Source organism: Micromys minutus, assembly GCF_963924665.1.
Source record: "Micromys minutus genome assembly, chromosome: 11".
Lineage (NCBI taxonomy): Eukaryota > Metazoa > Chordata > Mammalia > Rodentia > Muridae > Micromys > Micromys minutus.
Genome location: NC_137980.1, coordinates 40,343,167 through 40,357,898, shown reverse-complemented (window position 1 = coordinate 40,357,898; position 14,732 = coordinate 40,343,167). Strand labels below are relative to the sequence as shown.

Sequence of the window (14,732 nt, the reverse complement as noted above, 5' to 3'; positions counted from 1 at the left end):
CTGAGGCTCTGTCCTCAGTTTGAGGGTCTCCTCCTTGACAAGAGGCATTTCTTTTCTCACTATGACTTCAGAGGGCTCCCCGAAACACCCCGCCCAGCACATTTTTAGGCTGTCTTTTACAGCCACCTTTGAGCGTTCAAAGGCATCCCAGGGCTCTGAGGTGCTACCCTGATGCTGGTGCTGGGCTGTCACACCTACTGGGCCAGGGAGAGGCGACGCTAATTAGTAGTAACTTATTTTATAGATCTGAGTCACTGGAAAGCAGGTGTCAGAGCTTTTAAAGAGGTCCTCGGGGATTTGCACTGTATTTCCACTCTACCTACTTATGGGTATGCTGTGCTGAGACGGCTGTGTCTCTCCATGAGATCAGGAGAAGATGGAGGTACTCGAGGGACCTCCACAGTCTCCAGCGTTAAAAATAAACCATCCTCATGGCCATGACAAAACACCACAGGGTAGCAGGTAGTTTGAAGGAGGGAAGGTTTATTTCGGTTTCTGGTTTCACCATGGTCCCTTGACTCTTTTGTTTCTGGCCCGCTTTAAGGTGCGGCATCCCAGGGGGGCCAGCTTGCTGGAACTGAACTGCTTCCCTCACTGTAGCAGGGAGGAAGTTATCTGGGGCAACACCCCCTTCAAGGGCATGTCCCTGATAATAGGCTTCCTCCAACTGGATCCCACCCCCTCTATGTTTCTAGTACTTTCCAGCGTCCACTGAAGCTGTGAGTTTATCATGGGTTGATCTGCTGATAGGGTCAGGGCCCTTGTGATCTCATTACCAGAGGTCCCACCTCTGAACACTACTGCTCGGGAACCAAGTCTTTGACAGGTGAGCTTCTGGGTAACAGTTCAGATGAGATCAGGCACATTTGGGGTATGGCTCTAGACAGTTGGGAACATTTGGATCTAAGCTGTAATGGACAGGTTCTCCATCTCTGCTCCTTTTTGCTCTTTCCCCTTTCTTCATTTTTTTTAATAAGTGTTTTCTGAGTGTGTGTGTGTGTGTGTGTGTGTATGTGTGTATGTCACATGTGTGTGTATGCCACATGTCTGTTCGTGAGTGTGTGTATGTCACATGTGTGTGTATGTGTTTATGCCACGTGTGTGTTTATGTGTATATGCCACATGTCTGTGCATGAGTGTGTGTATGTGTATATACCACAGGTCTGTGCATGAGTGTGTGTGTATGTATGTATGCCACGTGTTTGTGCAATGTCTCCTCAGTGTCAGGCACCCGGGACTCAGGCTGAGATGGAACCTTCTAGGTTAGCCTGGAGTCCCTCTTGGTGCACAATCTCTGTTTGAGTGAGTAGCTTCTTTTGAGGGCATAGAGGAAGTTCCATCACACTTTTCAGACTTCCTGAGGACTGTCACCCCTGCCAGAAGCACCTGTCTATAGTGGGTTTAGACCGAGGCTCAGGTAAGGAGTACAAAGTCTTTTTTTGAGGGGAGGGTAATACTTAAATAAATTGGAGTAGGCTAAAATCTCACTAATTTTAAAGCACAGAACGAAGCGATTTCACCTTTGAAGTCAGCAGGGAGGCTCGGTGGTGCCCTCCAGCCCCACTGGGGCAAGTGGAGTCTGAGAAGAGAGCCCTCGAATCGGAAAAGGATGTGGAGGGTGTGAGCAGGAAGAAAGATGAAGGGCGAGCTCAGGAGCAGAAGCCTGAACGCAGCATCCGTGGTGGGCTCCGGAAGGGTCTGTCCCACCAGTCCAGAGACCCCCACAACGTGGTCCTTTCACTAAGAGACACAGCTCCCTCCCTGAAGGTCCCAGCGGTAGGCCTTTTCTGCCTTCCACGGACATACACTAAAGTCACGTGTGGCTGCCCCATGTGCATTTTTCTCCGCGCAGTCTTCCGGTGTATGCAGGTTTTGCTGGGCATGTTCTTTACATGGTGGGAGGGAGGCAGTCAGCTTCTTAGGGAGAGACACAGCTGTGAGGCACTGGCTCGAGCCAGCCTCCCTGTTACTTCTGGGCTTAGAGGGAGGGCAGGGACTCTTGGTGATGTGGCACACGTGTCCTTGCTGCGCCATGGCTTGCTCAGCTCACAGGCCAGGGCTGGACTTGAAAGCACTAAGTCCTTTTCTAGGCTCCAGTGGCGGTGGATGCATGAAGCCAAACCTGGCAGGCAGGGCAGGGGGTGTCGTCTCGCCTCAGTTGTTGTCCCTAGTGTCTGAAGAGGCACTTCCAAACAAGATGTCACTGTCCTGGGACATGCCACTGAGCTGTGACTTGGTTTTGATGAGGTACTGGGCCCGGCGGATCAGTACCCGTTCCTGTTCCTGCTTGAGCTCTAGGTAAGAGCGGGAGAAAGTATGGAAGATGGAGGTGACAGGGAAGGCCATGAGGAGGATCCCACTGAGGATGCTGCTCAGAGCCACCACCTGGCCCGGCGTGCTCCGGGGTACCATGTCTCCATAGCCCACGGTTGTCATGGTGATGACAGCCCACCAGTAGCAGGCAGGGATGCTGGTGAATTCGGGGCTGTCTGCCATCTCGTTCTCGATGACGTAGAGCAATGGTGCAAAGAGGGCGATGGCCACACACAGGAAAAGCAGCAGAAGGCCGAATTCACGGGTGCAGCGGCGCGCCGTGAGGCCCAGTGTCTGCAGCCCCAGTGAGTGTCGGGCCAGGCGCATCACGTAGAGGATGCGCAGCGCCCGCAGCACGCGCAGCACCAACCCAACCTTGTCCAGGTAGCTGTTGCCGGTGCTTGGCTTGCGGCGGCTGGAGGCAGCGCCATCCACCAGCAGTGTGACATAGTAAGGCAGGATGGCCACCAAGTCGATGAGGGTCAGCGGGCTCCGCAGGAAGGCGAACTTGCTGGGCGCCTGGATGAACCGCAGCAGAAACTCAAGGGAGAACCAGCCCACGCACACCGACTCTACGATGAAGACGTTGTGGCACATCTGGGAACACTGGCCCTGGGGAGGCACAGGGCAGGGGTCACACCAGCAAGTCAAGTGGGAAGCTCTGGCCTACACGGAACACCCAGCTCCCTTTCTTCTCTCTAGGGCATCTCTCTAGGTGCCATTGGTCTCTATCTCCAGACAGGCTCTCTACAGCCACTTCTCCTGTTCTCTGGACTTCCCATTTAACTCAGTTTAGACAGTCACAGCCCCTGCTTGCTCCCCCCCTTCTTCCTTCAAGATAGGGTTTCTTTTTGTAGCCCTGGCTGTCCTGGAACTCTCTCTGTGTAGACTAGGTCAGTCTTGAACTCACAGAGATCCCTCTGCCTCTGTCTTCCAAGTGCTGGGCTTAAAAAGGTGGGCCACCACTACCCAGCCCCCTTCCTTTTTTTTCTTCCTACTGTAGAATATTGATACAGGTACTAAGAAGATACACTCCCCACCTTTCAGGCAGCCTGTACCCCCACCCCTCAGGCAGCCTGCATTTCCACCCCTCAGGCAGCCCACACCCCCACTCCACCCTAGCTAGCATTCTTCCAGTGCACAGCCCTCAAAAGGTTGCAGATGTCCCAACTGTAGACTTCCTAAAGCAGCGGTTCTCAACCTGTGGATCGGGACCCCTTTGTGAGATACCATTTCAGATATCCTGTATATCAAATACTGGAGAGATGGCTCAGCGGTTAGAGCACTGACTGCTCTTCCAGAGGTCCTGAGTTCAATTCCCAGAAACCACATGGTGGCTCACAACCATCTGCAATGGGATCTGATGCTCTCTTTCGGTGTGTCTGGAGACAGCTACAGTGTATCCACATTCATGAAATAAATAAATCTTTTAAAAAACGATTCAGAAGAGTAGCAAAATTACACTTATGAAGGAGCAACAAAATTTTATGGTTGGGAGTCAGCACACCGTGAGGAACTGTGTTAAAGGGTCAAAGTGTTAGGAAGGTTGAGAGCCACTGTAAAGGCTCTCTGATGGTGACTAGGTAGGTCCTCAGAGGACCCTGTGGTCTTGATTTTCTGAAGATGCATTCAAGCACGTGTTTTGACCTGGGGACTCTGATGTCTTCAACCTCTGGGGTGGAAAGCCCTCCTTCTCCAGGAAGTCTCCCCAGAGTGCACCCAACCTGAGTAGCCCCAGGTGTATTTAGGCCTCTCACATAAGTCCCCTTGTGTAGTTATGAAGTGGGGTACCACCAACCCAGCTAAGCCCAATATACCTGGAAGTATTTAGACTTGTCCTGGTCATTGTCTTCCCTACAGTGCCTGTATACAGTAGGCCCTCAAATTTATGCACATGAACTGGGTGCCACAACGAATCCTACTGGTCCCCAAAGAAAACCAAAGATCATTGCCATGACTTAAAGAAGGCCAGGGCTGGGCATGGTGGCACAAGCCTTTAACCCAGCACTTGGGAGGCAGAGGCAGGTGGGTCTCTGTGAGTTCAAGGCCAACCTGGTCTACAGAGCAAGTTCCAGGACAGCCAATATTTGGATCCCCAGAACCCAGGTAAAATCCAGGCAGGTGTGGCAGCTACTGCAGTCTCTGCTCAAAAGGCAAAGACAAAAGCCAGAGAGGCAAGCTGGGTAGCCAGATTAGCCAGGACTGGCAAACTCTTGTTTCAAGTAAGAGATCCCACCTCAATGAAAAAAAAAAGCAGAGGTCAATTAGGAAAACATGTGATGTCAACTCTGGGCCTCCACTCATATTCTTGCACATGTATACACATACTACACTGATGTATATATACACATGCACACACACACGCACACATACACTACACACATGCATACACATCACATCACACAAATGTATGCACATCACATCACACACATGCATACATATCATAACAGCACACACATGTATGCAGATCACACACATGTACACACATGTACACACATGCACACACAGCACACACATGCACACATGAAAGCAGATCACATACATGCACATACATCATCCTCCTATACATGCACATACATCACATACAAATCACACACATACACACATTTCAAAAGAAGTGCCATCATAACTGGGAGTGCATTCACACTGATAGGTCACTTGCCCAGCCTGTGTGGGGCCCTGGGCTCCACCTTCAGCACCACATGGAAAAATCCAAAACTAATCAGTGCCAGAAGTTCCATCAGTGTGGCGCTGACACTGTTTTCCTGATAAAATTAGGAATAAGGTGCGGGGCGGGGGGAGAAGTGGTGGAGAAATGAGCCCGTGCTGAGGAGTGCTTACTGCTCCTCAGCAGGACCCAGCTCAGTTCCCACGCCAGGTGGCTCATAAGAGCCTGAAACTCCAGGGCACCCGACACCCTCTTCTGGATCGAGAGAGCCCCCAATCCCCTCACCACAAACACATAAAATAATATAGGACCAAGAATAATGGAGCCAGTGGTGATAAACTTATTACTCAGAAGGCTGAGGCAGGAGGGTTGTTGTGAGTTTCAGGCCAAGCTGGCATGGTGAGGCTCTGTCTCACAAAACGATGGCGCTAAAACAAAATCTGTACTAAATAATGTGCCAGGCTCGGTGCTGATCCCTCACACAGACATCCTCACCTGACTGGATGTTCAGAACAGCATTCACAGTTCCCTGAACAGGTGGGGAAACTGAGGCAGAGCATGGCCTAGTAACTTTCCCGCAGGTATGCAGCCAGAGTGGGTGAGATGCCATCCAGGTTCTGGCTCTCTGGCTCTAGGCGTCCCTCCTTGTCCCCAGTCCCTAGGACCATCAACATTTAATTCTGTTGGTGGAATGTGTTCTTAAGATCCTTCTTAAAAAAAACCTCCAGTGTGTAAGAAGGTGCCAGCAATCAATCTGCAAATGCAGCCGGGATGCCCACATCCGCCATGACATCTGTAGATGGAAGGGCTCCTTCCTCGTGAACACGTCTAAGATTAAGTCAGACAGCACAAAAGGCTTAGCACACGCAGGCTCTACAGTTAATGCCACTGGTGTCTGTGTTCACCTCACACTGTCAGACTTTCTTGCAAATGTCTGCACAGTGTGTGCCACCTGGTTCCTTCATGTGATCGCAGGAGTCACAACCCAAAGGTCCAGGGGACCTCCCCCATGTACTCGCCTCTCCCCAAAGCCTCTGCTGTTGTTATGAAAAGCCAGGTGTGCATTTCCGTATGGAAAACACCCCATTTCTGAAGACCTCAAGTCCAGGCTGGGGGAGTTGTGGGCAGGTGGGTCATGTACTTCTGTGGGGGTCATCATGGGTCCCCAGCTGCTGTGTGGGGTAGACAGACTTGATAAACTGTCTGCTTCAGTGTCCCGACCTGCTGGGTGGGTGTGAGAACATGTCTCCTATGGAGTTATGGGAGGACCTTCGTGGGAGGTAAGAAGGAAACAGAGCACCACCCCCAGGCTCCCATGGCTTCTGACAGCATGAATCCTGTTTCAGACTGAGAGTAAATGCTTTACAGGCAATATCCTCCTTACCCCAGGTTTCTTTGTGTAGCCTTGGCTGTCCTACAACTAGCTCTGTGGACCAGGCTGGCCTCAAACTCACAGAGATCCACCTCCTTCTGCTTCCTGGCATGAATGGTGTGCACCACCACCATTTCTTACTATGCACAAAAACATGCCCATCTGTTGGGGACATGTGCATACACACAGACCTATAAATTTAAAAAAGAAATTGTTTGCATGGCTAAGAAAACAAGTTTGGTAGGTTAGTATAGAAGGGAGATAGGAGGAGGAAGAGAGGACTGGGGTCTGTGAGTTCAGTTTTAATGGCCTCTGGAATGTGCCCAGCTCAGAGGCAGGCACGTCAGGATCACATCATCCAAACACTTGCAATCTGCAGAAGAGGCTTGGGGGCTTTTGTTGGGCTAGGACAGTAGGGGGCGCTGTAGAGACCAGGACAGGACAGTCACAGCTGCTGACTCCTGGACACGCATATATTATTACTAGGGAGGGAGGTAGAGAACATGGATACAAACACACACATAGTACGACTTCAAGCACCACGGAGGCTGTTCAGCTAGCGCAGTGAGGGAAAGCCTCCCAAGTGGGTGGCAATGGCGAAGGAAGTTATAGCCAGTCTTTGGAGTTGCTGAAGGTCTTACCTGTTCCTCCTCCTCTCGCAGGCTGGGCAGGGTGCTGACGGACAGGTTGACGGCGGTGACAGTGACAAACAGGACGGACAGGCAGGCAAACACCTTGCCAGGCAGCCCCGAGTGTGGCCTCTCCACCATGTCACGCAGTCTCCTCATGCAGCGGCTCAGGCGACCCTCGCTGGTAGATGGACCCTCACTGTCTTGATCCTCGCTGTCCAGCGGCTCGTCCTCATCCTCCCGCTCCATCATCTCCGCAAACTCCTCGATTTTCTGCAGGTACCGGCGCTTGCAGCAGCCGTCCAGGTGGTCCTCCGCGATGCCCCAGTACAGCAGCTCCTCCTGGAAGGACAGGGCACACATCTCCCGAAGCAGGCGCAGCTTGCCAGCCCGCAGGAAGGTGAGGATGGTGCCAAAGGCCCCCGGGTTGCGGTCGAAGAAGAACTCGTTGCAGGTTACGTCATAGTCATCACACACGCTCAGGATGTCGTCGAAGTTGGTGCATGCCTTGAGCTGGCCCAGCCGTGTCAGTGGGAACTCATCCAGCGTGGTCCAAGGTAATGAGTACTTGATGCCACCCACGTTGATAATGATCTGTCGCCTGCGGTCCCCAAGTGAGCTGCTCTGGTGCAGGTCGTCCTGCGGCCGCAACCGTTGGGCCCTGCGGTAGAAGACACCCTTGATGGCCTGGCGCTGTGGGAAGAAGGCTGGGTGGAAGGAGGTGTCTGAGGCGCAGCTTAGAGCGCTGTAGTCATAGTCCGAGTTGTCTCCCGGTAACAGGGTCATTTTGGGGTCTTCACATCCCTCTTGGGCCTGGAAAGAGAAGGAGAGACCCTTGGTAACCCTTGAGCCCTTTATTGATTGTGAAATACATACTTTTATTTAAGGAACAGTACTGTGGGTTTTAAATATTTTTATTTTTATGCATGTGTGCGCACAAGTGTATGTGCATGTGTGAGCATGCGGAAGCCAGAGGACAGCTTTGTGAAGCTGATTCTTTCTACCAACTCTGGCATGAGTTCCGGGGATGGACCTCAGTAACTCGGCTTGCCTGACAAACGCCTTTACCTGCTGAGCCACTTCACCTGCCTGAATTCTTGGTGTTGAGACCTGGAGGCAGGGGCTCTCTGGTAACCGAGGTGGGTCCACAAGGGGAGCCCTGGGGTTGGGTTAGCATTTAGTGTGTGAGGTGCTGGAAATTGAGCCCAGGTGCATGTTGGGTAGGCACTCCGCTACAGTGGCACCCCTAGTCCAGCTAGCTTTTAATTAGATGGCATAGCTGAGAGAGACATCTTAGCCTCGGCCAGTGGCTCTCAGGTGGAGCTGACTTCACTCGGGACATGCAGCAATGTCTGAGGTAGTTTTGACTGATGCGTCGGAGAATCCCAGCTTCCAGCAGAAGCACCAGGGGAGCAGCTAATTCAACAGCCGGCCACAGCCCCCACTGAGGTCGTCTGGCCCTCAATATCCTGAATGCTGAGTGAAGAGGCCCTGACATTGAACTTTTGGACCAAACAGACCAGGTGAGTCACCTACGTGTGAAATGGGTCTAACCATGTGACCCACGCTACAGGATCAGAAAGGACAAAGGGCCTGACATCGGCCGGGTGCTCAGTCCTGGCCCGGGACTGTATTGGTGTTTAACTCAACACCTCCGTCATTTCTGCAAAAAGGAAACAGCTACGTAGGAGGCAATGGGCAAAGAAATGTCTGGAATATCAAAGCAGGGCTCATTTTGCTCCCCTGTTGCCAAATGTCACCTTGGGGACTCCAGGAGTGGAGAGCATAGAGCCAATACTGGTTCTTCCAGATGCTTCAAAAATAAATCTGCCCCACAGTGTGTATGTGTGTGTGTGTGTGTGTGTGTGTGTGTGTGTGTGTGTGTATACACGCTCCCGTACTTACATGCCTTGAGTCAGGATCTCACACTTGGTTGTCCGATCAGTGAACTCATGGGATCTGCCTTTCTCTGTCCCCCAATGCTGGTACAATCATCTATGCCTGGCTTTTTACATGGGAGGCGGGACTTTTACCTCGGTGTTCATGTTGCAGTGACAAGCACTTTACCCACGGAGCCATGCCCTTAGCCCTACTGTGTACCCAGCTTTACGGTTATCTGTGTGCAGGCTTGGATACTTCTGTAGACCGTCTGCTCCTCAGGGAGGTACCATGCCTGACTCATCTCGGGATCCTTGCACCCGGCACTGTAAATGTTCCACGACCCACTTGCCGGATGAGAGCATTGACTGTTCGTAAGCACGTGGCAAGTTGTACACAGCAAAGGTCAGACGACCAGCAACCTTGAACTCCTTCCTTCCCAGCCTCAGAGTGAACGGTCGACACCCAGAGAATGAGGGAGCTGACCTGTCTCCGGCTCGGGGGCTCAGCTTGGATCACGAATACTTCTGATAATTAAGCAATTTCATGTAAAAAGATGTATTCGTTCCTGCATTCCAGCTGAGAAACAGCTCTGCCTTTCAGGCCCTGCTCTAGTCTACTGCAGTCTTATTGCTCCCCATGGTCTTCCTTACACCCACCCCACTTCATTCACAGGCTTCCTTCCTGTACTTTAGGCATTTGAGAACTGGGATTACTCAAAAGACCTTTCTAGACCCAAGTGAATATATAAGAAAGTAGCAAAAGTTTAATATTCCCCCCTCCTCTCCCAATCTCACTACGGAGGCCAGGTTATCCTCAAAGCTGTGATCCCCCTGCCTCAGTTCCATGAGTGCTAGAATTACAGGTCTGCACTGTCATGCTCAGGTAACACTTGGCACCCTCCATAGTTGGGCTTGGTAGTGCACCTGGGAGGCTGAGGCAGGAGGATTACCGAACTGAAGGCCAGAATGGGATACACAGTAAGACATTATCCTCCAAAATATTTATTTAATGCGAGTGGGTGTTTTGTCTGCATGCATGTCTACACAGCAAGCGTGCAGTGCCCATGGAGGGGTTGGAATTACAGATTGTTTGTGAGCTGCCATATGGATGCTAGAAATTGAACCAGAGCTGAGCCATTTCTCCAGCCCCAGAGACACTGTTTCAAGACAGGTTTTCTCTGTGTAGCTCTGGCTGCCTTGAGACTTGCTTTATAGACTAGGCTAGTCTTGAACTCAGAGATGTGCCAGCTTCTGCCTCCCAAGTGCTGTGGTTAAAGGCCTGTGCCACCATGAGTGGCTTTTTTTAAAAAAAAAGATAATTAAAAATTTTTAAATTTTACATGCATGGGTGTTTTTCCTGAACGAGTGTACATGACTGTCTGGTCCAGGTGGAGGAGGCACTGGTACAGGTCAGGACCTGACCAGTGTGTGGTCCAGGTAGCAGAGATATTTGGAAGTACAGGGGCAGGAGCCTAACCTGGGTACAGTTGATCCCCTGAAACTGGAGTTACTGATGGTTGTGAGCTGCCATGTGGATACTGGGAATCGAACCCAGGCCCTCTGAAAGAGCAGCTGATACTTTTGACTGCTGAGCCACCTCTCCAGGCCACAGAGATGCTGTCTTAATGAACAAAACTCCCAGGACGTAGCTCAGTGGTTGGAGCACCCGCCTAGCATGGAGAGAGGCCTGGGCTATGCCCAGAAACTGGGTCTGGTGCTGCCTCACCACGATCCCAACACCGAGATGGTGGAGGCAGGAGAGTTGTAAGTTTGAGATTGTCTCTTGCTAAGGTGAAGTGAAGTCCCTATGGGGAGAGAAAAAGACACACAGAAAGACAGAAATGGAGGGGAGGGGAGGCTGTCGCCTGTGTTAAATATTCTATGATGCCAAATGACTGAACTTGGAGGATTATGGACTGTTAAAATGTTGCAGACCAGAACCAAATTATCTTGGGTTATTTTTAGTCCCTTTGAAAGCCATTCATTGCCCACACCCGAGTCTGACCTAACATCCTGTGACTTCAGGATACATTCCCACTAGCCCTCTGGATGTGCTGCTGATTCACTACCTGTGGCCCCCACTGCCGTATCTGATAAACACATTGATTTATATCTTTGTTCTGTAACTAATAAGATCTCATATAACCACTTTCACAGTGGAACACACTGTTTGGGAAGACTTCCGTCTGTTTCCCCAGGCAAGGACCACTTAGATTTGCCGTCACACTAAACCGTCTCTTCTTCCTTTTGAGGACAAGAGCAATGCATTTTCGCTACAAAGCAAAGTGGTGGCCGCTGGGGGATAGAGAAAAATCCATTTCAAAACAAAAGAAAAAAACCCAATCTCTCCCTTCAGCTCCTGAAGGAAGCAAGCAGTGCCGGTGGAGACTGTCATTTCCAGTACCAGGGGATCCAGCTGGGGTCAGGCATACACAGCTGATCTTAGGGAACACATACGGGGAGGGTGCTCACTTCAAGGGGCCTCCTCCCCACAGGTGCAGGGACAAGCTCAGCACCGCTCTCGGGGAAGACCGTAGTTTCATAGACCGAGTTTTGGGAAACTAGGCTACACCTGCTTGAAGTCAATGGCTGCATTTTAGAGCGGCTGAGAGCTTTTCACGTCTCCTAAAATTGGAACCCATGTCCTCAGGCTAAGCCTGCCGGGATCCCTCGGAGGCGTGGGAACAGTCCCTTTAGGTGCTTCAAGAGCGTCTTGCTTCTCAGCTTTTCCGCTTCATCCCGCCGCCAAAGACAAGAGAGGAGAGCCGTGTTCTACTTGGCTGGAACAGCCTGGGAGCCTCATTCTGGAGCGGAGCGCACTCTCACTCATGAGCCTCTTCTCTCCAGGAGTCTCCCTTACATCCCCACTTGCCTTCCAGGAGAGGTTCCCCGTTAGCGGCTCATTGGGTCTCCTGCCCACGGCAGGATCCCCACACGGAGTTAGCAGGCTGTTAGGACTAGAGGGTGGTGGGTGGCCACTGCAGATGCAGTTTCCTCCAAGTCGGAGCTCACTTCTTCCAGCTGTGGCTCCTAATCTGATGGTCACCGGAGGGCAGCCGCTATTTCTAGACGTTGCGGAGTTAAACACGTTCATCAAACAGGTCACAGTTCCGTCGGCTTCAGGGACTGGGGGCTCTGGAGGCTCTGGAGGTTCTGGAGAGGCTGCTGCCTGAGCAAGGGGCCATGGAAGAGTTGAGCCATTCATTCTTCAACGTTCCCATGTATTAGATGCTATGCCGGGCCCGCAGACGCATCAGAGAGCGAGCCAGATCTTGCTCTGTCCTCATGCAGATGATGATGGTGGTCAGAGGGACTCCATTTCCCCACAAGTGCACCAGTGACCTCAGGAAATGGCATCTGCTGCGGGAGGTCAGAGCTGGCTGTGGTGATGAGTGACTGTGGGGTGGCCGCATTATCTGGAGGGACCTGGGGCAGGGCCTTGTGTATGTGAAGCATGCGCAGTCTTGTGCTTCTTCAGGCTGGTTACTCCGGACGTAGGGGACAGCTTGGATTGCTCTGTCTTGCAAGAGGGGTTGGATGGTCAAGCTTTAAGGGCAGGAATCAGGAGATGAATTTGGAGGACAGCAGGGGCAGGTATATACGGTCACAAGGAGTAGCTTAGGTTTAATCTGTGTGAGGCAGGGCTTCTCAGGCAGTGCCGGGGCAGACTTAGGGGCCAAGACACGATAGTGGGAACAGAGGAGCAAGGGTAGGACAAGTGGAGGGGACTCAGGCTGGCATGGCTTCAGCGGGCTTGGAGGAGCGAGGGAACGAGAGGAGCGTGATTCCAGAGGCGACCAGTAGGTGGCGCTGAGACAGGCGAGCGTGAGAAGGAGCCTCTGACAAAAACTGCTGGGGATGTGACTTAAATGTAGGAGGGCCAGGTCGGAGGGGAGGGCCAGAGCCGACCTGACCAGTGTGTGGTCCAGGAAGGGGCCAGGCTAGTAGAGTTATCTCAAAGTACAGAGGCAGGAGCCTGACCTGAGCACAGTACCCAGACCCCAGAACTCTATTGAAGTACCCCACAGCTGAGCCCAGAGGTCAGTGCCGACAGACACCACAGGAGTTATACATCGGGAAGATGTGAGGCACACACATCCTACTCCCAGACCCTGTGAGCAAGGGGGGCCTGAGACTACAGATGAAGGAAGGTTGCTAAGGTAGGCTACCCGTGGCTTGGAAGATAGAGAGGGAACTGGGAGCCAGTGTGGCCATCCAGCGGAGCTTAAGACAGGCAAGTCAATCTGAACAATCAGAACGGGGCACGGTCTCTCCAACTCCCAGTTTTAGCTATCAGACCCACTTAAAACCCGTGATTTACAGAACCATGAGACCACCAGCGTGGGTTATCTTAAACCATCCCATTTAGACAATAAGCATACAAAATAGCCAGGTGTCCTGGCAACATGCCTTTAATCTCAACATTCAGGAAACAGAGGTAGGCAGATCTCTGAGAATTTAAGGCTAGCCTGGTCTACAGAGTGAGTTCCAGGTCAGCCAGGACCACATAGTAAGACCTTGTCAAAGAAGAAGAGGAGAGGAAAGAGGAGATGGGGGAGGGGCAGTAAGTACAGGGGATGGCAGAGACTGAGCTAGACCTCCTTTCCCAGGACTCAATCAGATGATTCGCTTACTTGGAGGTATAATGGGAGCGGAAGAGGCTGTTAGCTTTGGGATACGCTGGTTGCTTTGGGCTTCTGCATTTGTAAAATGGGGGCGCAAACAGGTCCTACCCACTTGAGTTATGGCGAAGAGAGGACATGAACTGTGCGCGTGGTACAGAGCCTGGTCAGCAGACGCCTGTTGTCTCAGTCTCGGATCTGGCAAGTGCCTATCACCCGTCTCCACACCTCCAGGCGTTTCCCCTGACCTGACCTAGCAGGATTCAAACTCAGCACACAACTCCCATAGCTGGAGGGAGTGCTGTCTGGCCAGCCTGCAGGGTGGCCCTTCTAGGCTGCAAAAGGAAACTGATGAATGCTGTTCACCTTCTCTGGAGCAGTTCTGGGGCAACAAGGGTGTTCGGAGATACTGACATGACAAATTATCCCCCTTTAAGTCTCTAATTGGGGGTCTGCTTCGTGGAAATTCGATCTCAGGGATGAACAAGATACAAGAATGTCACCCGCTTTTCTTGAGGCAGTGGGACATTCTCAGCGTCCGTCCCCAGAGACAGGCTTGGTGAATCTTGCCAGGGAAAGAGACAGAAGACGCAAGGCTATGGTCTGTGTAGGATCCGAGAAACAATTGTGTCTTTAAAGCACAAGCCAAGTGGGAAAAGCAACAGAAGTTTACAGCATGGTGCTATTTATGTAAATGAACGCATTACTCCCAACGAGGACTCAAACACACAGAAGGATCTGTGTGTAGCATGGAGTGTGCTGGAGGGAGGTGGGGTGAGACCACGCCTGGGAACTAGAAGGGAGGAGAAAAGCTGGGGAGACAAGACAGTCCAGCTCCTGCAAGGAGGAAGCGTGTTAGGGAGTGGACAGGTGGGCCCCACAATTTGAGATTGTCTAGATTACAACAAAACCACAAGCCGAGAAAAGCTTCCAGTCTGAGAATTGTCTTGGGCGGGTGCTTGGCAGATACCAGACCTGGAGTCCCTGTGAGAGTCCCTCTGTCCTAGAACCATCCTGTCTGGCTCCTTCTGAAACAACCATCACGTTAGAAGTTCCAAAGAGAAGTGGGAGGGAGGGGTCCATCAGTCCTGGGAGAACTCAGGGCTGCAGGGAGCCTCCTGCCCAACTTGACATCTTAAGGTTTCACTGCAGAATCTGAGAATGCCCCGCCCCCTGCGCTTTCTGTCTGTCACTCATCTCCCTTGGGACTGCCTCTATCCCATTCTCCTCCAAGGAGTCCAGAGACCC

At 51.9% G+C, this 14,732-nt stretch overlaps 1 protein-coding gene across 1 annotated transcript; it reads right to left on the bottom strand.

The window, feature by feature from the left end:
• Positions 1–2,154: 2,154 nt before the first annotated feature.
• KCNG1 (potassium voltage-gated channel modifier subfamily G member 1) lies at positions 2,155–7,791 on the bottom strand (the record flags this gene model as incomplete). The annotated part of the gene is made up of 2 exons (XM_080925750.1): positions 6,995–7,791; positions 2,155–2,925 (listed from the first exon to the last, which is right to left on the bottom strand). The coding sequence occupies exons 1-2, from the start codon at positions 7,766–7,768 to the stop codon at positions 2,155–2,157; spliced, it is 1,545 nt and encodes a 514-aa protein (XP_080781876.1). The 5' UTR covers positions 7,769–7,791.
• Positions 7,792–14,732: the final 6,941 nt, after the last annotated feature.